At 41.9% G+C, this 24,000-nt stretch overlaps 3 protein-coding genes across 4 annotated transcripts in view; 2 read left to right on the forward strand and 1 right to left on the reverse strand.

Annotated features, from left to right (window-relative positions):
* The window catches only part of serpini1 (serpin peptidase inhibitor, clade I (neuroserpin), member 1), a 30,666-nt gene extending 26,389 nt beyond the window's left edge, over positions 1 to 4,277 (reverse strand). Inside the window, exon 1 of the mRNA XM_080771462.1 lies at positions 4,219 to 4,277. The gene's annotated coding sequence lies outside the window, so the exon portion shown is untranslated. The remainder of the gene's footprint in view (positions 1 to 4,218) is intronic.
* A 562-nt stretch (positions 4,278 to 4,839) lies between these two features.
* Positions 4,840 to 19,228, forward strand: pdcd10a (programmed cell death 10a). Of its 2 annotated transcripts, XM_080771829.1 has the most exons (9): positions 4,840 to 5,102; positions 5,692 to 5,752; positions 8,581 to 8,777; positions 11,713 to 11,766; positions 13,008 to 13,125; positions 16,197 to 16,323; positions 17,019 to 17,097; positions 17,247 to 17,329; positions 17,764 to 19,228. In XM_080771829.1, the coding sequence occupies exons 3-9, from the start codon at positions 8,685 to 8,687 to the stop codon at positions 17,843 to 17,845; spliced, it is 636 nt and encodes a 211-aa protein (XP_080627955.1). In that variant the 5' UTR covers positions 4,840 to 5,102; positions 5,692 to 5,752; positions 8,581 to 8,684; the 3' UTR covers positions 17,846 to 19,228. The 2 variants fall into 2 exon arrangements, with proteins under 2 accessions (XP_080627955.1, XP_080627954.1); XM_080771828.1 differs by lacking the exon at positions 5,692 to 5,752.
* Positions 19,229 to 23,043: 3,815 nt separating this feature from the next.
* LOC308321767 (cilia- and flagella-associated protein 337-like) overlaps positions 23,044 to 24,000 on the forward strand; it is a gene marked incomplete at both ends in the record, with an annotated part of 30,456 nt that continues 29,499 nt past the window's right edge. Inside the window, 2 exons of the mRNA XM_080772857.1 lie at positions 23,044 to 23,124; positions 23,415 to 23,726. Of these exons, the coding sequence (XP_080628983.1) occupies positions 23,044 to 23,124; positions 23,415 to 23,726 (393 nt within the window). The remainder of the gene's footprint in view (positions 23,125 to 23,414; positions 23,727 to 24,000) is intronic.

Below are 24,000 nucleotides of genomic sequence, written 5' to 3' on the forward strand. Positions count from 1 at the left end.
CCCTAAACACGTGCATGCATCCGCCTGGGTGACGGCAGACTGCTGGGTGAGCGCTGGCGTGGGGGGTCAGATCAGCATACAGTATGGAATGAATTCTGTACTGGCCGAGTGTCATGAGAGTACAAGGTTTGATGAGGTCAGATCAACATATGGAATGTCAGAACAGGTCAGCTGCATCTGACCTCATCAAACCCTGTACACTCTAGACACTGCCCCTGTTTCCACCGTTACCCTTAGATCTCTATATATGGAGCTGACCTGTTCTGATATTCCATATTCCATGCAGATATAAGGGTGGCAGCCGGGGCATTGTTTTGAGTGTACAGGGTTTGATGAGGTCCCAGGTAGGGCCGGGCCTTAAATTTCGGGCCTGTTGAGAACTCTAGTTTTCGCTGGCTGCCCTAATAACTTTGGGCCAGGCCCGTCTAGAGTTTGAATCGACACGTATCATTCAAAAGGGAGACATCTAAGAGGAAGGACGGTGGGGAGGATCAACATAATGGAATGTCAGAACATGCCAGCTCCATATATGGAGATCTAAGGGTTTGAGGTCAGATGCTGTCAGATGCTGGCCGGCTCCATATAGGCAGGTGACGATCCAGTCTTCTCCATGTATGGCTATCCAGGGTTTGATGAGGTGTCGTGATATTCATATATGGAGACCGCCATATGGAGCGTGCCACGAGGCCTGATGTCACGAGGCATAATGGGCTGACAACCATGCATATATGGAGGCGTGTGATGTCACAAGGCGTAATGGACTGACAACCATATATGGAAGCGTGACCTGACTGACGGACAGCCACGTTTTGCAGGTTTTCATAGTAATCTGCGACCTACGATTATTATCCAAGTGGCAACATGGCAAACACTAGGCTGGAAATGTGATAAGCTGTTGGTAACAGATGTTGTCCTAGTTATGAGCAAACAATTTCTCACACTAACATCCACACTAACATGCATTCAGTACAGTACTATTTAATTGTATAGGGTGAGTTTTAATATTCTGATTTCCTCAGCTCTGTAACAATGACTGTGCTTCGGTGATGCCAGCTTTTCTTTCTTTGTTTTTAGGAAGAAGTTAATACATGTTGTGTTTGTTTATTAGTCTCTGTTTTCAAATTCAAAGTCATACAATGTGTCACACACGTTACTGCAGTGAAATTTGTTCTCTGCATTTGACCCATCTCTTGGAGCGGTGAGCCACAGCCAAGGAGCGGTGAGATGCAGCCATGCTGCGCTCGGGAATCATCTGATTACGGTAGTTGATTTGACCCCCCAATCCAACCCATTGATGCTGAGTAGCAAGCAGGGAGGCATTGGGTCCCATTTTAGTAGAAATACTAAATAGTCTTTGGTATGACCTGGCCGGGGATCGAATGCCCGACCTCCCAGTTCCAGGACGGACACTCTAACCACAAGGCCACTGTCTGGTCACTACTGGTTCAGTACAATCAATGTACATAGTGAAATCCTCAGTGTATTCATTTGTAGATCTGAGTGTACAAATGTAACCAAATTAAGTAATTAACCCTTACGGATTCGATCAACACTTTTCTTTTTTACTACATAGTTGGCTGAGCACAACTCTTCTTGAGCTAGAGCTAACTCTTTTAATTTTTTTCTTAATCTAGTGGTTCTCAAAGTGAGGTTGGGGTACCCCTAGGGATCGTTGAGGTGGTTGGGCTCCCAGCAAAATTAGTTATTATAGCATACAAATCAGTTTAACCACCCCCAATGTGAAAATAGCAGATCTGCTGGCTCATTGTCACCCTGTAGATCTCAGATCTTCTTTTTTTTCTTTTTTAATCATGAAAATATTTGTAATATTTTGTAAATATTTCTATTGGAGTCCCCTGACACAACATCGTTTCAGATGTGGGTTTGCAGCCAAATACTGTAGCCTATACATACTATTTTGGAGGTCTTTTTAACATGAAAGGATTTGAGACACCTGTTCTAATCCATTCTGTGTCATGTGAAGGTGCAGTGAGAAGTGAGAAATCCAGTCAAATCACATACAGTAGTGATCACTGGGCTAGTGGAGGTATTACTCTCCAGTAACAACCCAGTATGTGCTTTTAACAGACAGACTGGAGTATTTCTGATTTTCAGTACTTTTACTTCCACTCCACTACATTTCAGAGGGAAATATTGTATACTTTTTACTCCACTACAATTATTTTAAAACTTTAGTTACCACTTCATCCCTACCATACACCATCGGCTATTTGAAAATAGACGATCTACAAGCTCACAATGCGTCGCATTGGCACGCATACTTCACAATAGTTTATACGTTTTATACATTTGAAATTTGAAATTTTTAAATGGGACATTCAACCTGATTTCCACTTTTGGTACTTTTTGATAGCAATACCTTTGTACTTTTACTCAAGTACATTTTTAATGCTATAGACCTTTACTTATAACAGAATATTTGTTACATGTACCTAAAATTTTTACTCTAAACGGACGTAAATAGGGACATAGACATACATAGGCCAGTTATTGGAGCGGTGTGCAAAACTTAAAAATGTAATAAATGTATCACAACTTACAAGATGTATTTATATCAGCGAGATGATGTCTTACATATAGTCAATTACTGCCCTAAACAAACATTAAAGTCCATATACATGGCTGGCATAAATTTACATCATAACTATACCCTCATGGCCTAAACAAACATTATAGACTTGGCTGGGGACAGGAAATTTAACATGAGGCTCTAAACAAACATTATAGAAGTCCATAGACTTGGCTGGCCTATGACGCAATTTTGGAAAGCCATGCAAATATGAGTACTTTTTCCATCACTGAGAAGTGTACAGTATATAGCCTATAGACTACTCACATAGCCAAACACGCACGCACACAGAGAGAGCACTGCAGTGTTCAAACTTGGTAAATTCCCTCTACCCCCCTGGATTCACAAAGCTGTTTTACGGGGAGTATTTAATTATTGAAATGCAATTATAATGCTCCGCTCAAAGCAGATCAGTGGAACACACACACACGCACGCACGCACGCGCGCGCACACACACACACACACACACACACACACACACACACACACACACACACACACACACACACACACACAGTGACACACACACACAAACACACACACACAAACGCACGCACACACACACACACACACACACACACACACACACACACACACACTGTTGGAGGGGCGGAAGCTCATGGCAAGCCATCAGCAAAGATTAACCAATGACATTGTGATGATATGAGATTATGTGCTGAGATTAAGATTAATGGTTACATTCTGGTTCTATGCAATTTAAAACATAAGCCTATAAGTGATGCATTATCTCGGTTGTATAGACGGAAAAAGCGTACAGAGATTAGATAAAGTGCGATAGGGGAGAGAGGGGTGGGTGAGCAACAGAGAGGAAGAGACACATTTTGTATAGCTTCAAAAGCAAGTCTCTATTTTATATCTCTCTCTCTCTTATATTCTCTCTCTCTCTCCGTTCTATAGAGTTTAACCTATTTTAGGACAGATCTCTGTTATAGGATAATCTCAAACCAACACACATGTTTGAGAATAACAAGTGGTGTGTGTGTGTGTGTGTGTGTGTGTGTGTGTGTGTTGCGTGGTGGGGTGTGAGACTACTATAAGAATCTGCCTCATTCACATGATGCTCAGAAAGTGCGTGCGCCTTTGCCTTCATTTCAAGGGCAAGAAGAACCGCACCGCAATGTCTCGTGGGTTTTGTTTCACTGAAAACAATAATATACGTTCAAAAGCTATCGATGATGATATGGCCTCGGGTGGTGGTGGGCACAAACGGCTTGTGGCTTTTAATAACGTTTAGAGAAATATTTAGATAAACAGAGAATGCACTCCAGCTGTCTCTCCCGGTTTAAATTAGATCATAAACATGTTGATAATAATACATTCATAATTTAATAACCACAACCCCCCCCCCCCCCATTGGATTCGTTCATAACATAACGCTGTAGTGGTGTTATTTCTACATAAAAATCAACACAAGTATATTTCTCAAGCCTTAAAAGAAAGAAAACCCGTAATTGGAAATCGAGCAGGGAATGGTCTATTTCTAAGCCTGTGTAGTGTGTAGAACAGGTAATTATCAGTAGACGCATGGTAATATGTGCAGTGTGTATATATATATATATATATATATATATATATAAATGTTATTATATATCGCTCAGTCTCTTACCAGTTGAACGGTGTGTCAGAGGTACAGGGATGAGGAGGAGGATGATGATGCTGTGCGGTCTCGCTCCCTCTCTTCACCACCACGGCAGGTCGCTCGCGGATCATTTGCTGCAGATCCCGCCCCCCTGCGCGCCGATTGGTCCGGTACACAATCGTGCTAATTAATTATGTCTTCAATTGTCTTCTCGTCTATTTGCCTTTATCGAAGAAAAAAAATCTCCTCCTTTCTCATGGTGACTTTGTTATTATTATTCCCACTATTTATTTCCCACTATTTTATTTATTTATTATAAAGCCACAACAAAAAGAAAGCCCCGGTTCGGTACTTCGTCGAGCGACGGTGTTGCGCGCCGAGAATAGCAGAGCTGCAAGCCCACAACGCGTCGCGTATGCGACGTGTTGTGGGCTTGCAGCTCTGCTCTCGAAGTATGACGGTGGCAGAGAGCGAGCGCGGAGCGTTCTTGGGACTTGTAGTCCATTGTTGTCCAGGCCAAGCAGATTAAGGCATACGATTGCACGTGTAGTCACACACGCGGAAGAACTACAATCCTAGACCAGCTGACAGCTATGGAACCAAACCCCGCCCACTATGGCTCTGTTGGCTTCAGTTTTGTGTCATGCAAACAACTTCCGTGAATGATACTAGAATGAGAGACGCAGTCACAACAACTCAGCAACAGCTAAACCATTGTCCTTGGTATTGATATTTGATCTTTCACGGCTATAACACCAGCATTTATTTCTTTATTTATTCTTACAACCGCGAACACGTGATATAAACGTAACGAAGCGGAGTTGCTAACGTTGCCTATATAGCTAACGTTAGTTACCTCCCTCTGTCTCCGCCGTTCATTCTATCTTTACCACCGCTGGGCATTTTGGCAGGTAAGGGCAAAATGTGCATGTTTTTTCCCCCACCCATAATAAAGGCCATCTCATTATGACACAGAGACGTTTTGAGTCAGTGGAGTTGGATGGCTAGCTAAGCATAGCTACTACTACCCTACCTTTACCTGGTTCCTTAATCCTAACAGACATGAAATGAAATGTGTCCCCGGTGTGTTGAAGTGTACTGTAGTCAGGACTCGGAGGTACTGATGTAAAGGATTAAAGAAAGGTTAAAAAGTTTGGGTTTATGATTATGACTATTGAGAGTGAGACTCAATACAGATACTCTTACTGTTGTTTACCTTAGCTATATTTATGCCCATAGCATTTGTCTATCTTGACTACTGTACAATTATACATCATGTAGTACTGTATTTATTTTTATTTTTAAGTCAGTGATATTTTCTGGTTAAAACATTTTTTTTGTTAAAAGGTTAAATCACTAAGATTAAACATCCATGATATCAATCATCTTTAATCTTTAATCTTGAGGTGTTTAGCTAGTCAGCTTGTTACTAGACTAGTACTTGAATGTCAGTGGGTGTGTTGAAGATAAGATAACTTTGTCCTTTTGTGTAATTTCCAGGCAGAGTGGTCATTTGGTGACTCATTGGGTTGTAAATTAGACACGCAGACAGACAGATACGGTACGTAAGATATACTGTAATAACATACTGTGTGTACTGTGTAGTAGTAATCAATGTATAATTGAGGTGTTTAATGTTAAGTAGAATGAGGACATACTAGACTATGGGGTGTAGGCGTTTAGTTCAGTGCGTAGTGCGTACTGTAGCCTGTCATGCAGCTCATGTGTTGAGAAAGTAGAAGTGGTGCATGTGGTTGAGAGAGAGAGAATAGAGTGTATGCAAATGCACGTGACATCATCATACCCGGAAGGGTATGGCAAAAAACGACTTTCTGGCCATGACAGCCCATATATTTAAACAGAAAAGTCTTTTCCGATTCAGATTGCATTAAACAACGTTAAACTCAATTTGCCACTCACTTTATGCATGCGCTATTAACACCAGGGAACACTTGTCAATCATGAGATGGCTACAGAGATAGCAACAGGTCAATTGCATTTCATAATTTGTTTTTGTTATGGAAAGATAAAGGTAAATGTTTTGACTGTATTCAACAAATCAACAACAAATCAACAACACCGGGCCTAGCCTGCCTAACCATGGTAGGTACCCAGGCTAGGGCTCACTCAGATCGCTGAACCAATAGGATCCACTGCCTGTTTTCGACCGTCACCCCCCCTCCACCCTGGGCAAGACCTACGCTGTAGAGGCTATCATTTGTTTGGGCGGAAGTTGCAGGATTTTAGCGGAAATATCGCCCAAGGAAATTACATTGATGCTTTACAAATCAGTTTACATTCTCTGTGAATGAAACAAGTGTTGTGATTGGTCTGGAAAATATCGTATCCGGGGGAAATACATCTGACGGATGTTCCGGACGATAAATCCGCCAATAGCTTCTCTGCCTTACGCTGTGACCAGGCTTTTCTTTTCGCAGATAAGTAAGCCTGGGACCGAGGCTACCGCCCCTCTAGATCAGAAACCACACAGCCTGTGCCAGGCTAACAACTCCCTGACACCTATTAGTATATACACATTATGCTGTATGAGTTTTCTGTAACACATCTATAATGCATCATCACCACATTTATACTGCGTAATAATACATATAACTTGTACAAAGACAAATTATAACTGACTACAGTATGTTATGGACTGGTTATACATTTTGGGCTGTTCTGCTGAGCTTATAATGCATTATGAGTTTATGACCAGTACTTACAATTCTTAATAAAACCTTAGTTTGTTATAAGTTGTTAAGACACTATATTCTGATAGTAATCATTGCTATAGTGTTAGCTCTGGTCCATAGCCATTCTGGGTGGGAACCCCTTTTGGTGTTTTAAGCATTATGTTATACTTTAGCTATTGGAAAATAGCAGATCTACAACCTCGTAGCGTGGCACTCTGTGCCACGCTATGAGCTGCTATGAGCTGCTATTTTTTTTTAATCATGAAAACGTGGCACAAGTCTTTGAATATATATTCTTTCGTAGCGAACGATTTTAACTCAAATATTGGCTTCTGGGAGGTCCCTGGAACAACATATTTTCAGATGGCGGTCCGCAGCCAAAATAATACAGATAATTCTGGGGGTCCTTGACATGAAAAAGGTTGAGCACCACTGAGTCATAGAAACATAGGTTTTTCAGAAAACAGAGAACTTGTGCCTGATACGGCAGTGGTGCCAGATTACATACATGTATACATAGGAGCATTACCTTTAATCCTCCCGACACTAAAACATATCGTCATTACGTCACCATCGAAAACCAATTACACTCTGGCATTGGGTCCTTTCATCCACATCTTTATTACGTCATCATTGAGAGCTAGTTATACCAGTTACCCTGACGTCATATGCTGGGACGGTGCATACGCATCAAAAGTGCTGGTACAGTGCATACGAATCAAAAGTGGCGCAAAGTAACCACAGTATACCGCTAATCAACTTACAAATTACATATACATAGAAGCAATTATCTTTAATCCACCCGACACTGATCGACATATACGTCACCATCGAAGGCATTGGGTCCTTTAATCCACATCTTTATTACGTCATCATTGAGAGCAAGTTATACCAGTTATACACTGACGTCATATGCTGGGACGGTGCATACGCATCAAAAGTGGCACAAAGTAACCACAGTATACCGCTAATCAACTTACAAATGACATATACATATACACAGAGGCATTTAGTATTAATATCACTATAGTCCAAGATTAAGTAAATTTAAAGCAATTGACAATTTAAAATAAATAATTAAATAATTATACTGTATACATGATAACATATTTTATTTCAGTTTATATACCGGTACCTTTTATTTTCATCAGATATCGATGATTTATTTTTCTTTGAGAAATTGATCCAGAATAATTCTAAATAATAAAACTGTATTTCTTTTATAGATAGAAACTTGTACCATACTTCATAATACTACTTTTTTACGTGCATAAAGTAGGTAGGTAGCAAATAGCTAAACCTAATAATTCAACATTTCAAACGTTCCTTCACAGAGAAGCTGAGATTTGACAGTTTGTAGCGGTCGACAGTACTTGCGTGCTCTGCTTGTGCACTAGGCCTACTAGTGTGCAACAAGCAAGTATGCACTCGACAGAGTGCAGTTCTAGTTTAATCTGTATCCTGACTGCGTTCTCTATCATGATTGGATAAATTTGGCATTGCAGTTTCAGTTTCTGATGCTTTTTCTGTTTAATAAAAAGCTGGAGGGACATGGAGACTCCTGTTACTGAACAAACACTCTAGCAACGAGTACTATACAATATAAAGCTCAGCGAAAATCACTTCCCACCTTATTACACGACCTGTTGCTCTGCTCACCATGTGTCTCATTGTCTCCTCGTTTTGTCTTTCTCAGATCCTTGCCTGAACTCTTACTCTTTGAATGAGGTGAGATTGGCTTCAGTACACACACACACACACACACGCGCGTGCCCACACAGTACCGCTGACAAGACAAGGATGATCATGGAAGACATGAAGAATGAAGCTGATACTACTACCTCTGCGGTCTCCATGGCTCTCTACACTGTGATGTATCCAGTATTTAAACAGGTAACAGCAGAAGAATGTATAGAGCTGTGCTTCTCAAAGCTATTCATTTCATTTCTGGTATTTGTATTTGGCCTCGGATTCCCATATGAAAATGTGTGAGAGAGACACTGTACAGTATGTGTGTATGACTGTGTGAGAGAGGGTGGAGTGCCCACACCATGACATGAGCACAGCACACTGTCTTTTAGGTTACACCCTGGCAGAACGGAAATACACAACCTACTGTAATTGCATAAGTAAAGAGCAGCACACATACAGAACAGAGAATGAGGCTGTATTCACACATAATTATCTCTGTACAGTACAGTATGCTTGTATTATGCATATTATCGCAGTCTTGACCTTGGACCATTTTCTTTTGAAACACTTGGACAATAACAAAGCCTATGCACGCCTTCTTCTTGTAGATTTCAGCTCAGCATTTAACACAATACAGCCACATCTATTAATAAAGCGGTTGAGGGACCTAAATGTCCATCCGCTTATTATTAGATGGTACCACTCATTCCTAACTAAACGCACACAAAGGGTCAGTGTGAATGGCACTATGTCAGAGCGCAGAACCATGAGTACTGGAGCACCCCAGGGCTGCGTTAGCTCACCTGTCCTTTTTACCCTGTACACTAATGAGTGTAGAAGTGGCAACCCGAACAATTACATCATTACATTTTCGGATGATACTGCCATCTTAGCCCTTCTGGATAAGGATAGGGATTTAGCTGACTACTTTTCAGAGGTACAGAACTTTGTAAAGTGGTGTGACGACAACCACCTTATTCTTAATGTTAAGAAGACACAGGAGATGGTGTTTGACCCCAAGAGTATTGGTGACCACAGGCCTGTGGTCATCCATGACTCGACCATCTCACAGGTCTCCTCATATAAATACTTGGGGATCTGTATTGACAACTCAATGACTTGGAATACACATGTTGACAGTCTCTGTAGTAAACTACAGCAAAGACTGCACTTCCTCCGACATCTCAGGGTTCATGGTGTTGACCAAAGATTTATGTTAGTGTTCTATCGAGCAGTCTTGGAAAGCCTGGTCAGGTTTGGCATCACAGTTTGGTTCGGTAATCTCTCAGTGCAACTGAGGTCCAAACTGTTAAGATTGGTGCAGACTGCAGGGAAGATCATAGGGGTAAGACAACTCCCCTCTCTTCAGTCTATTTATGAGCAGGCTACATTAAAACAGGCTCAAAAAATTGTCAGTGATGTTACCCATGTTTTAAATGGCGAGTTTGTACTTCTGCCCTCTGGGAGAAGATACAAAGAACCAAAGTGGAAGTACATCAGATTTAAAAAATCATTTGTATCAGCATCAACTAAGATGCTGAACGAGGCTCTGAAACAGCGGTAACTACGTGAGGCCTGATAATCCACATAATGTGTGCAATTGTGTAATGTTGTGTCTTCCTCTGTAATGTATTTTTGTTGTCTTTGATGTTTCATGTGTGGCTGCAGCTGGGTTGAAAGCCCAAGACAAATTTCCCTTGTGGACAATAAAGTTTACCTTGACCTTGACCTTGATAATCGTTGCTGTCAAACATAAACATTGTATCTCCATTAGGGATGCAGCAGAGCTCATTGAAAACCTTTCTTGTAAGCGTTGTAAGCAAAACTTTTGAACTCCATATATGATGAAAAGCCAAAGTTGCATTACGGTAAACTACAGTGATGTAGTGAGGTGAAGGTGAAAAGGTCTCCCTTGAAATGAAAATATTGAAAGTTAAATTAGTAAATTAGTATTTATTTTAACCCTACTTTATACTTGGGGTTAAAGTAAAAAAGCCGATCTTCAAACTCAATCTACAAGCTCAACAGAAATCTTTTCAGAATAACAGCACAACATCTTTTCAGATGGGGGTCTGTTGCCAAATAATTTAAATTTAGGTGTCATTGATGTTGGAGAACCACTGATCTATACTTTTCAATTTCAGTTCCAGGGTGTGGAAATGGGATAGCAATGAGTCTCTTTTTCCACCAAAATAACGTTGTTCTAGAACTGGTTCTGTTCGGTTCTAGATTCTTGTAACTGTCTTGTGTTTCCACCAGTTTTAAGCAGAACTGTTGTATTGGAGGTGACCAGCTCAATGGCCTTGTGGTTAGAGTGTCCGCCCTGAGACTGGGAGGTCTGGGTTCAATCCCCGGCCGGGTCATACCAAATTCTGTAAAAATGGGACCCAATGCCTCCCTGCTTGACACTCAGCATCAAGGGTTGGATTGGGGGTAAGTCCCTGCGACATACTAGCGTCATGTCCAGGGGGTGTACTTGTACATCAAGCTGCCTCACGCTACAGAAACAGGAGATAGGCTCCTGCCCTATGGGCCTCATGGCTCGGCAAGGCTACTTACTATTGTATTGGAGGTGGCATAGCTGAATGGTTAGAGAGCACGCCTGGGGAGCAGGAGTCCTCAGTTTCCCCAGATTCGATTCCAGGCCACGTCGGCAATCAGCATCTTCCAACCTGTAGACTAGTGACACGCCCACTTTGGTTTCCAGTCCAGGGCAAAAAAAACAAGGTTCTTTGGGGGTTGAATTGGTTTATTAGGCGGAAAAAATGGGGCCTTAGTGAAACGTGTGTGTGTGTATATGTGCACATGTGTGCGTGCTAAATGGGTTGGTGACCAGGGTGAGTGTGCACTTTAGATTAAATCTGTATCTGTCAATAAGGGAGATGGTATCAATTTAAAAAAGTATCTTCACAGCATAACATACAGTAAATGTGCAGGGAATTGCAGAATTTACGAGCCAATAGTTCACAATTCTGCATATTCATTACTAGTTTTTATCAGGTATTCCACCTGGCTACTTTTCACTGTGTCAAGATAATTTTTAAGAACATTAAAACATTGTTGAATGAAAGGAGCTCTGCAAAGTGTTGAGCCTTACATGTTTGTCTGTGGGTGTTTTGTCTTGTATATCTTGCAGTTGGAGAAAGTAGATTTATCAGCAGCACAGACCTTGAGGGCAGCCTTTATAAAGGTAAGAATTTAAGAAAAGTCATTTTTTTTCTTGTTTGTTTTTCTTGTTTACAGGGAATGTCTTGCAGAGTGCTGCTATCCCCTCCCACACCTATTCTTAATGTGTTGTTGAGTCAAACTCAACACGGGGTGATAAAGACCCCTCGGCTTCATGGCCAGATCTCATCACCCTGTAATAATTACTCATTAACAACATCATACCTAGAGTTGGGACTTTTAACGCTTCCGGTAGTAGAAATTCTACTTACTACAGTAATAAAGTGATTCCCTGGTGTGATTACTAGGATACAGTAAAACATTGTACAACTATTATTATAGTTGTTGTTGGGCTTTTGGTTGGGTCGGACTAGGCATTCATTAATATATGAATTAATTTGTAATTGTAACGTATTTCGCAGGTGCGCGCCATTGTCTCTCGCTGCTGTTGCTGTACAGTAGTTCAGGCTGCTACACAGTGCTGCCCCGACAGTCCACCGCAAGGTTGCAAACACAGTGGATTATTTTTGTTCGAGCAAAACACGAGCCAGAACTTTAGCTGTTCATTTGGATATATATCTTGAATGGCACTTGACATGACTTGTAGCGTATGTCTGCTCTGCTCGTGCCCACCTTACTTACTTACTTAGTCCTCTTGCACTTCAGGGCGCGTAGAGCCAACCAAAGCCACCAGGTCTCTCCATCTGGGTCTGTTGAGGGCAAGATGTTGAGCCTCCAGGTCGTCTCCAGCCGGCTTGCTGGGGATTGAAGTCCAGGATGGTGCGTGTTGGATGTTCCCCCGGCAGGCGAATGACGTGGCCATACCAGCGCACTGCCCACCACAGTAGCTTAATAGTGTTCCGTAGAGAAGTTTCCTTAGAATCAACGTGCCACTGCTACCACGAAAGGATTTCACCCACTGGTAAAGTCTAAATACGGAGAAAAAAACGGAGTAGCAGTGCGTGAGTCCTTAGTTGTAGAAAACTGCAAACAGTTGCTCTTTGGTTTTACTGAATAGACAGGACAAGAGTTCTTTAAAAGTTCTATACCTTTGAGTTTGTATAAGTTCACAATGGAAATAGAGCTGACGGTGGCGAACTTTAAAGAGGATCCAAGGCAGCTCTGTTAGTTGAAGTAGAAAATCCTTTATTGCATGTTTTTTCTTAAAAAGCAAGTGTGTGTGTGTGTGTGTGTGTGTGTGTGTGTGTGTGTGTGTGTGTGTGTGTGTGTGTGTGTGTGTGCGTGCGTGCGTGTGTGTGTTTCCAGGCTGAGAAGGAGAATCCAGGCTTGACCCAGGACATTGTGGTCAAGATAATACAGAAGAAGCAGTTGGAGATCAATTATACAGAATCTCTGCTTCGCATGGCCGGGGACCCTGTGGAAGGTAGGAGAGGGTTAGGGAGACCTGCTGTGCATTCCAATGGATTTAAGGCTTCTCCAATGGTGCTCATGTAACCTCTTGGTGTCATTGGAACGTGCTGAACTGAAAAGGAATACAGGATAAGATGGTTGCCTTCCTTAGGAGCTGGAATGAGTAAGACCAGTGGTGGAAAGTAATTAATTACATTTACTGTAATAAGTCAATGTAATAAGTACTGTATTTTTACTTTACTAAAGTATTTAAGTATTTGTACTTCTACTCCACTATGTCTTAGAGGTAAAAAATAATATTTGACTGTTACTACACTGCAGTTATTTGAAAACTTGAGTTACTTTGTAGATTTTGATTATTTTTGCAAAACACTTTAATTCTGCAATTTAAAAATAGCAGATCTGCTATTTCCAAAATATTTTTTATACTTTGAAAATGGGACATTTGGCATAATGACTACTTTTTCCTTTTGGTACTTTTAAGTACATTTTGATACCAATACTTTTGTACTTTTACTCAAGTAAATTTTGAATTCCGGACTTTTACTTTCTACATTGCAGTATGATTGATACTTGATGATTGGTAAAAATTGTGAGTACTTCTTCCACCACTGAGTAAGACCCAGCCTCTGAGCTGTGCTGTCAAGAGCTCTGTTTCTAAATACCACACAGTCTGAGTCCACAATCCACATGCAGTGATTCTCAACCTTTGGAATTTCAAGGACCCGCTGTTTTTCAACCTGTGGGCTGGGAGGATATTGCCCCCGCAAAATTGGCAAAACACCAAGATTTGAATGATAATATTGTTATTAAACACTTTGAGGGCATAACACACCATACATGACATTTATTCCATTGTCTTTCCACGCGTAATACGATAAACCCGTATTTTGTGTTTAATTCGCCGTTGTTAGATGGTTATTATGAAAATCCGGTTCTGTGACCAGGCAGATGCGTTATGATGACGTAACCGGAAATCAACCATCCGCCGGCTTGCAAGGGCTTCTGGGAAACTGACTCTAATGCAAAGTGAACGAGGGGGTCTTAACCTGCTTTGCTCTCAGTCTGTGACCCGGTTCGTTGAAGTGGCTTATGTGTCGGCTCAATAACACATTTTCAAGGATCAAAGGCGCAAACACTTTGGCGTATGCTCCAAAGGTAATTAAACAATCCCGGCAGTCACGTTATCTTCTCAATTATAATATAACGGAATGTGTTAAAAGAATGACGGTAGAAAAAGTATTCATTGTTTTAAAATGTGAACTTAAAACTATACTACGGAACACAATTGATTGATTGGTCATTAAAATGCTCTGAATCGGCCTGCCGTGTTAAGCGGTCAGATGGGTGGGCCATGGACGTTATCAAGATTTTCAAAAGGGCCCTGATCCAGAACATGTTTAGAACCACTGCATTAGGCCACAGATCCCATTGGATCTGCCGTCCTACAAGCATTGTTGTGTGACAGTGTGGCAGAGATACACTATTTTTGAAGGTGAATATTATGTCAAATGTTGTGATACTGCAACACATTCTCACCACAATAGGATAGATATATACCGGTAGCTTGCGATGTCAATCCTCTCATATAAGTGTGCATATAAAATCTCCTTTGCTATGGAAAACAACATTCCTAATCTTTTAATGCGCCACACAGCAGTGCTTTTCGTATTATAACATTTTAAATGGACATCCCTATTGCCTGAATGGCTGTATATTATTATTATTATTTATATTTATTATATATTATGTTATACTGTATATTACAATTGTGTGTGTGTGTGTGTGTGTGTGTGTGTGTGTGTGTGTGTGTGTGTGTGTGTGTGTGGCCCCGACAAGCCTATAGTACGTCTCCCTGCCCCTTTGGACATTTAGACCTGTTTGAATGGTGAAATGTCCGAAATGAAATGTATATATATTACGAATTTTGGTAATAAGCGTAACTGAACTGAAGCATTACATTCTCACTCCAAGACGCAACATTTGTGTCCTCCCAACTCCTGATATGCTGCCGCTTGGTCAAAGTTTATAGCCTTTGGGTGGGAATGTGTTGGGTATGACAGATCTGCAGTGCTCTACCCAATCTGTCCACTGGGTGGAGCTGTTTCTCCATTAATGGTCCCTTGTCCGCCAGCCACTCAAACGTTCCTTTGCTCCTCTCTGTAATTGAATTCCCTCTGCCATGTACTGTGATTGATGGTAGTAATGAATTCACACACATGCACGCAGCCCCCCCCCCCAACACACACACACACACACACACACACACACACACACACAAACGCACACAAATTCTTTGAGGTGGGCGGAATTTTTTATTTTGTATACTATAGTTTGAGGCACATCACGATTTCTAGCACTGTCTTTGATTGATGTGTCTCTGTGTACATATCCATAACATACCTGTATGAATATGTAGTATAACATTCATAAATCATATGTATGTGTGTGAGCAGCACGTGTACAGTATGTCTGTTTGTACACTTGTGTGGCTGTGTTAGGGGACCACTCATGTTGGTGTGTTGGTGATTAAAAGTGTGTATTTCTGCATAGGCATTGAAGTAGTATTACTGAACTGAACAAATTTGGTTACACAGCTACTGTGTTATTTACATCTTTATTGGCAGTGGTTCTCAAAGTTGGGTCCAGGCCATTTGGACACTCTTAAAGTTATGGGGGTCTTGAAATTAAACAGTGTGAGAACCACTGCACTTAGTGCACTAGGCCTATGTCAGAACTTATTGGGAAAAAAAATAAAAAAAATAACAACAGCAGTAAAACGAGTTAAAAAGACGGCAAATGGATGATACACAAAACAACTGGACAAAACAATGCGACAGACAACGATACATTTCAAAATATACAGTTTTAAGCAATTCAACTATGTAACTAAAGACAAAATAGACTATTAAACCCATAGTAACTCTGAGGGTGTACAAATGGAACCAAACGGACCCATAACTGGTACACCGTCAGAGTTATGGGGGATTGGGGGTGCTTGGAAATGAGAACATTTTGAGAAGTTTGTCAATGATGGAGTCTGTCGCTAAGGGCTGTTGTTGTCTTTCCTGTGGGCGTGTCCAGAGTTTGTGATTGACAAGCGGCATGTGGAGTTCCAGGATGTGAACGACAGGGCCAGAGCTCTGAAGCTCGTCCTCAGCAGCATCCCTGACCACATCAACGACAGAGTGCGCTTCCTGCAGACCATCAAGTGAGTCCAGGCATGGAACAACATCATTTGAGATGGTCTCAATTTTGTTTGCAAATTTGTTTTCCACAGGCACAGAAAGCATGTGGAAGTTTCTTAAACTTTTTTGACAGTTATAAGAAGAATTCGCCACTGAATGAATTCACCTCGTATTGCCAGGATCCCCCCCCCCCCCCCCCCCCGTTCAACCCTTATTTTGACACACACTGTGTTGACATAATGGTGTGTGTGTTGTCTCGACCGTGACCATCACAGCACCGGCTATCGTCTGTAGAATAAACCTTGTTTTGACCAGGGGGGGCGCCGAATTGGAGATAAAAGCAATTGAAAGCAGCACATTGAACCCATGTAGATGTGCACGCTCCAGTGTCACACTAGCACACTCGATGCTAACGTGAGTAGCCTATCGACTCGATCGGATCAAAACCTGTATAAAACATCAATGTATGTAATTTCACTTATTTGCATGGCGGGTGGCCAGACTACGAGAATGGCGCGTTAGAAACAGGATCGGGGGTGTTTGTGAATGAGAGAGGGGTAGAGAATAGAAGAGCAGAATAGTAGTTTCAGGCTATTCTTGCGTAACAAAAACTGCCAGATTTTTTGATTCTCATACACTGTGTGTGTGTGTGTGTGTGTGTGTGTGTGTGTATGTGTGTGTGTGTGTGTGTGTGTGTGTGTGTGTGTGTCACTCTCAGAGACATTGCCAGTGCTATAAAGGAGCTGCTTGACACAGTCAACACAGTCTTCAGAAAATACCAGTATCAAAACAGACGGGTGAGTGCTTACAATACATGCATAGTCTGCGCACAGCCTCCTTCACAATCATGTGTACATGCACCTACACTTTTCAAAGCATGCAACACACACACAGACAGACACACTTGTGTTCTTGTGTAGTAAGTTGTCTTGTGTTTGTCGGGTAGGCCCTTGAACAGCAGAAGAAAGAGTTTGTGAAATACTCCAAGAGCTTCAGTGACACACTCAAAACCTTCTTCAAAGACGGAAAGTAAGACGGACACACTTTAAAATGGCTTAGTCTCTTACTCATTCTTCATCTAAGAGTGTTCTTTCTCTCTTTCCCTCTTCTCTTGCTTGTTGTCTTATGTTTAATATTGTGTACAGGGAATAAGTGGTTGAATTTGTACACATACCAATACTCAAATGTGTTTAGTGCACACTCACTCCCAGTGTCAATGTCAAGTAAGCGGTTGTCGGATGATCACATGCATGCTACAGTGCACGTCAAGCGAACGACTACAGCATAATTCCCTTGACCCACTTCCCGCAAAATCGCTTGAAATGGGCTTGTGCTCGCTCAGGCCTGACACTCTCCATTCCAGCCGGATCAAAGTCTTGTCCCCAGATCAATCCCAGTATCTGTTGCCATGGTTTTTACTGCTGTTGTAGCTGATGCGTGTCTCTTGTCATGCCTGTTTCCAGGGCGACCAACGTGTTTGTCAGTGCCAACCGGCTCACCCACCAAACCAACATGATACTGCAGACCTTCAAGGCCGTGGCATAGGATCCGGAGAGGACGCAAGCACACGCGCGCGCGCGCACAGGCACACAAACACACACACACACACACACACACACACACACACACACACACACACACAGATTTGCTGAGGCTTTTATCTGAGAATATATTTTATTAGCCTTTATAAATTGTAAAAACTTTTTTATTAATTATTTTTGGGATGTATAATTTATCATTTTGTTAAAAATCTTTCAGAAGGGCGATCAGGTAGCAGGAGGTTCAAAGCGAATAATTTTTATTGTAAAACTCCAGGGAATTTAGAAAAGAAAGAAAAATGTTTCTTTTATGTTTGTTCTTTTATCATGCTTTGACAGCTGAGTCGTTGATTTTCTTTTTTCTTTTTCCTCTTTGTTCCCGTTCTGTCCTCTTCCTTTCGTTTTATTTCCCTTCTCTCTCGGTGGATTGCAACACCACAACGCACAGAGGCCATCAAAAACACTACCAGTTTTATTGTTTTGTTTTGTTTTGCTTTTCAAATTGTTTCCACTTCACAGTCCGCTGGTAGGACATCAGCCAAATAAATAGAAAGTCGACTTGGACATGCCAACTTACCAAACATACACATATCCAGTTTTACTTTACATACCAGTGGCTACAGTATATGGACATTAATTTATAGCGGGGGAATGTGTATCTGTCTGTTATGCTCTGCCTCTCTGCTTCTCTGCTTATTGCCTGTCTCACCTGCTAGCCTTATACTGTTGGCATGAATGTAGACTCATAAGTCTATAAGTTTAACAACATGGTGGGAATTCCACCCTGTGTTTTAGGACTTAGACGCTGCTTTGTTTAAACCAATCTGATGTAGCATAATAAGGTTTACACACAAAATGCATTTGACTACAGGACTGAATGTATATTAGCACTCTCTCTTTCTCTCACGCTCTGTCTCTCTCTGTCTCAATCTCATATCGTTGCTGTAGGGTGAAAGCCTCATGTCCAATACAATTTGTATTATTTTTAACAAAGATAATAATTTAAATAGTGAAAATAGCTCATTTACATGCTCACAACGCATTGCATCACGAGCCATTGTGAGCTTGTAGATCTTCTAGTTTCACTACTCTTGAGAAGACGGGCATTAATTAAAAACACAAGACATTTAAATATGGATATATGAGGTTTCTGCCTGACAGCAACGATATGTCACTTGATGATTCTCATGTTGACCCCCTGAAATGGGCATGCACGCATTGCTCCAACGGTTCCAACCAAATGTAAATACGTAAACTTGGACTTGTGCTTTTGTTTCGCACTCTGACTTATAAACAATGAGACATGACGACGTGTGAGACGCTTTCAATTCTGCAAAGTGTTCAGAATTAAAAAAAGTTCTGTCATTTTGAGAACGGATTTTTCTAAAAACTGGGTCTCACTTCCATTTTGTTGTGCCATTGTTGTATGAAAGCCAATCTCTTCCCTCTTCAACTGTATCTCCATCTTTTCCCCCCTCCCTAGTACTTAGATCCTTACCACTTTCTCTATTACAGCAATATTCATTGTTCCCCCATATATAATGGCTGATTCTCCACGGTGGATTTGAGGCGGGCTATTTTAGGGTTCTGTACGGTACAGGCTTCTGCCTGCGCTGCTGTAATCCAATTGTGAAAGCGTTAATTTTTAAAAGCTTTATTATTGAAATTGCTGAAACCTCATTTTCTGATCCTGTCGCCATTGATGAACGCTGTAATCAGCTAATTCAAGTTATTCCAGGCCATTAAGTCCCACTGAGGATTTGGTCTCGGTCACTGAAGAGAGAGAGAGAGAGAGAGAGAGAGAGAGAGCGTGCGCGCGCGAATGTTCAAGCCAAGTCTATAGTGCATATTATGTATCAGTTTAATGCATCACTAAGTGCTTGACTGTATTTCTTCCTTAATTAGCCTATAGACTATTATGTGCTTTTTTGTATGTGAATATGAGACAGATCGTGTGTGTGTGTGTGTGTGTGTGTGTGTGTGTGTGTGTGTGCATGTGTGCATGTGCAGGAGGTAATTATACGTTGTTCCAACTTAAGACAAGCTCCCGTATGATGCCCAATCTGTGAGTAGAGTACGGTAAATAGACACACACAGTCACACACACACACACACACACACACAATCCGGACACAAACAAAACCCTTTCTTACTACTTGGTTGCCAGGAAACTTAGCCTGAGGCTTTGAGAGTGAGGGCTAATAAAATAAAAGAATTGCGCGTGTGTGTGTGTGTGGGGGAGCGTGCATGCATGTGTGGCCTCTTTACCACTGTCTGGGCTACTGGGGGCAGTTAACTCCCTGCGAGAGTGTGTGTGTGTGTGTGTGTGTGTGTGTGTGTGTGTGTGTGCAACAAGCCACAACTGTTTGTGACCAATGCCTCTCGGACACCACCGGCTGAGCCTTGGACTGGACTGAAGTGTTGCACGGTGGACACACACCCGCGGGCCAAGCAGATCCAGCAGAGACTGTGGGGAAGATTTTGAATTTGTCATAAAATAGGAAAGGAGAACAGGGACACGTTCGACTCTGCTTACTCAATAAGGCGTCGCCTTGAGACACAATTGCATGGACGCTGATGAAATCCTGTGTGCAGTGCACCCATCCAGGGCCAAATGGAGCAAGCAGAACCTTTTGGTAAGAGTTGTCATGAATGTAGAAATGGTCCAATTTGTCTGTTTCTTTTAGTATCCCAGTCAGATTTGTTAGTATTATAGTGCAGTGTTTCCCAACCTTTTTTGTCCCAGGGCACACTTTTCAACCTAGACATGATTTTATGTCAGCTTGTATTTGGCAACTTATGCTATCCACTATAATATAGTGGATAGCATAAGTTGCCAAATACAAGCTGACATGCCAAATAAAATCATGTCTAGGTTCTGTGATAATGGTGTGGGTACCTATTTTTGTGCTGTAAACTGTATGTACTGTACGGTATAAACTTTTTTTTTTACAGTATATAAACTGGAGTTATTGGACATACAGTACAAGCGTTCCATCTGACGGAGATGATAATGTTGGCAGGAATGTCTTTTCACGGTTAGTCACAAGGACACTCACTCCTTAAGAGCTCTCAGCTCGCTGAACCACTTAAGCCCTATTAAGCCCTTATTATATATATATATATATATATATATATATAATATATATATCTCCTGTTTAGTTGCTAGTCGAGGATTACAGGCGAATTCAATTAACCTATAATGACTTGTACCTGGCTTGTACCGGTACAGGGTTCAGTAACTTGTACCAGTACAGGGGTTCAGTAACTTGTACCAGTACAGGGGTTCAGTAACTTGTACCAGTACAGGGTTCAGTAACTTGTACCAGTACAGGGTTCAGGAACTTGTACCAGTACAGGGGTTCAGGAACTTGTACCAGTACAGGGTTCAGGAACTTGTACCAGTACAGGGTTCAGTAACTTGTACCAGTACAGGGTTCAGTAACTTGTACCAGTACAGGGTTCAGGAACTTGTACCAGTACAGGGTTCAGGAACTTGTACCAGTACAGGGTTCAGGAACTTGTACCAGTACAGGGGTTCAGGAACTTGTACCAGTACAGGGCTTCAGGAACGTTGTACTACAGCTTGTACCAGTACAGGGCTTCAGGAACGTTGTACTACAGTTTGTACCAGTACAGGGCTTCAGGAACGTTGTACTACAGCTTGTACCAGTACAGGGTTCAGTAACTTGTACCAGTACAGGGTTCAGTAACTTGTACCAGTACAGGGTTCAGTAACTTGTACCAGTACAGGGGTTCAGTAACTTGTACCAGTACAGGGGTTCAGTAACTTGTACCAGTACAGGGTTCAGTAACTTGTACCAGTACAGGGGTTCAGTAACTTGTACCAGTACAGGGTTCAGTAACTTGTACCAGTACAGGGGTTCAGTAACTTGTACCAGTACAGGGGTTCAGTAACTTGTACCAGTACAGGGGTTCAGGAACTTGTACCGGGGTTCAGTAACTTGTACCAGTACAGGGGTTCAGGAACTTGTACTACAGCTAGGAGCTGCAAAGAATTTGTCAACATAACACTTAGCAACCATCATCTGCATAATTGGGAGGTGCCCATTGTAGCCCTTTGGATGCCTTGCCTCTGATTTCCCCCAGCCAGCCAGTCTTTGAAAAGCACTGAGCCATAGGAAATCCCCCTTGAAAACTCATGAGGTTGAGTTACACATGTCTGCATGCGGGTGTGGCGCACCGATAATATCAGATCTACAAGCTCACAGTAAGTTGCGGTGCAATGCGCTGTGGACATGTAGATCTGATATTTTCGCTGCACAACACGATCCGCGACCAAGTAAAAATGAGTCATTACACTCTTCATTGCTGACATGCTTGCATGCTGTGCGTCAACAAAAGAGTCCTGTATCCATGCGGTGGGTTGGTAGGTACGTATGATTATGGAGCCATGACAACCTACTGTCAAACAGGTATGGAAGGTCATTAGTGGGATTATGAAAGCTGTGAATGGATTGTTTTTCCATGTGACACCTAGAGATGTGGGGGAATTTCTACACAGCAAAACCCTGTTGATGTAACACTGATGCATCATGTGCATAACCACTTCTAACAAGGCTTATGAATTACATTATACAGTAACTATACCTTGTTATGGAGAATTATAAACATTTATATCAAGTGTTAAGAAGCCTTATTAAGCACATTATAATGCATTATGAATAAGATTGTAATGCATTATAGACCCGACCAGTAAAGTGTTACAGTACAGAACTTTTTTTTTAACTATACCTTCATAGTTGTGGTTATAGTTAAGGGTAATGTAAGACCACTTTTTTTTAGGTTCGAGTTGTGTTTAGTTACCTTGCCATGATGTAACTCCAAATGTTGACAAGAAAATAAATGCTCCAGTGATTAGAAATTAATAATTCAAAATATGCTCCTCATTGACTTACATTGTATGCTAAAACGGCTCTCATATTTTGAATTATCAATTTATAATCACTGGAGCAATGTCTTGTCCACATTTGGAGTTGCATGGTAACTACACAACCCAAACCTCTAAAAGAAGTGGTCTTAGCCTTTAAGTCCTTGGTGTGACCGGCCCTTTACAAATGCAACTGCAGATTTTACTGTGGCGCTGTTGATCGAGACACACACAGACGGCACAGCCGTGGCCTTGTCTGGGGCACTGGTTGTTTGAGAGACAGCTGGCCGTAACCCTGAGCCCCAACTGTAACCATGGGAACCAGGATGGAGGTGGGACAACTTGAGAGCAGGCTGAACGTGGAGGACTATGAGAACCTGCAGAATATATTCTTGGTGAGACCCTGTGTGTGTGTGTGTGTGTGTGTGTGTGCCCTATATTTTTGAATATTATTTGGAATTTTGTGAAACATTTTTAAATAACTATGCTAAATACAATTGGGGGACTTTTGTTGTTGAAAATAGGCGAATAAATTGCAAGAAAAGTTAAAACAGACTACGGTATTTACTGACCAATAACAGCAGGTCCGCAACCCAAAAATTGATCACAACCCGAACTTTTATGAAACTCTGGTCTGATATATTTCTCCAACGTTTTATTTGTTCATATTTATATTCTGGACCAGGATGCAAAGGGCGTGCCCGGTTCCCTGTCCCAAGAGGAGTTCACCGAACGTGCATGCTCATTGGTGGGACGCGGCTCTGCTCAAGAATACGGCCTCCTGTTCGACAGTGTGGTCCTCCTTACCCAGGAGCGCCGTGGCCTCCCATTGGACGGCGGAGGTGCGAAGGGGGAGGGGCGTGTGGATTGGGAGGGTTTGAGCTCCTTTCTGCTGCTGGAGCTCTCTGACAAGGCGGAACACGCCAGAGCCAATAGCGTTCCTCGCTGGAAGCCGCCGCGAACCGTGACCTCCCCGCACCGCGACCCTGTTCAACAGGTAACACTCCACTGACCCCGCCCTCCGAGCGATGGCTTTCACCTCGTTGAGATTTCCTTTGGGGTGGAAATGTTTCATTTTTCAGAATGACATCAGATCTGCTGTCAGGAAGAAACCAACCAATTTCAGGAAATGGAGAAAACCTTATATTTTGAAAACATTACTGCCTCATCAAAGTTGGTGTTGTGACTTTATACAGTATATTGTCAATTGAGAGGGGGAGAGGTGGTGTAGCTGTTTTAGCAGATAGTTTGACGGTCCAATGGAGTGAAGA

This window comes from Protomyctophum bolini (assembly GCF_963924005.1).
Source record: "Protomyctophum bolini genome assembly, chromosome: 9".
In the NCBI taxonomy this organism is placed as follows: Eukaryota; Metazoa; Chordata; class Actinopteri; order Myctophiformes; family Myctophidae; genus Protomyctophum; species Protomyctophum bolini.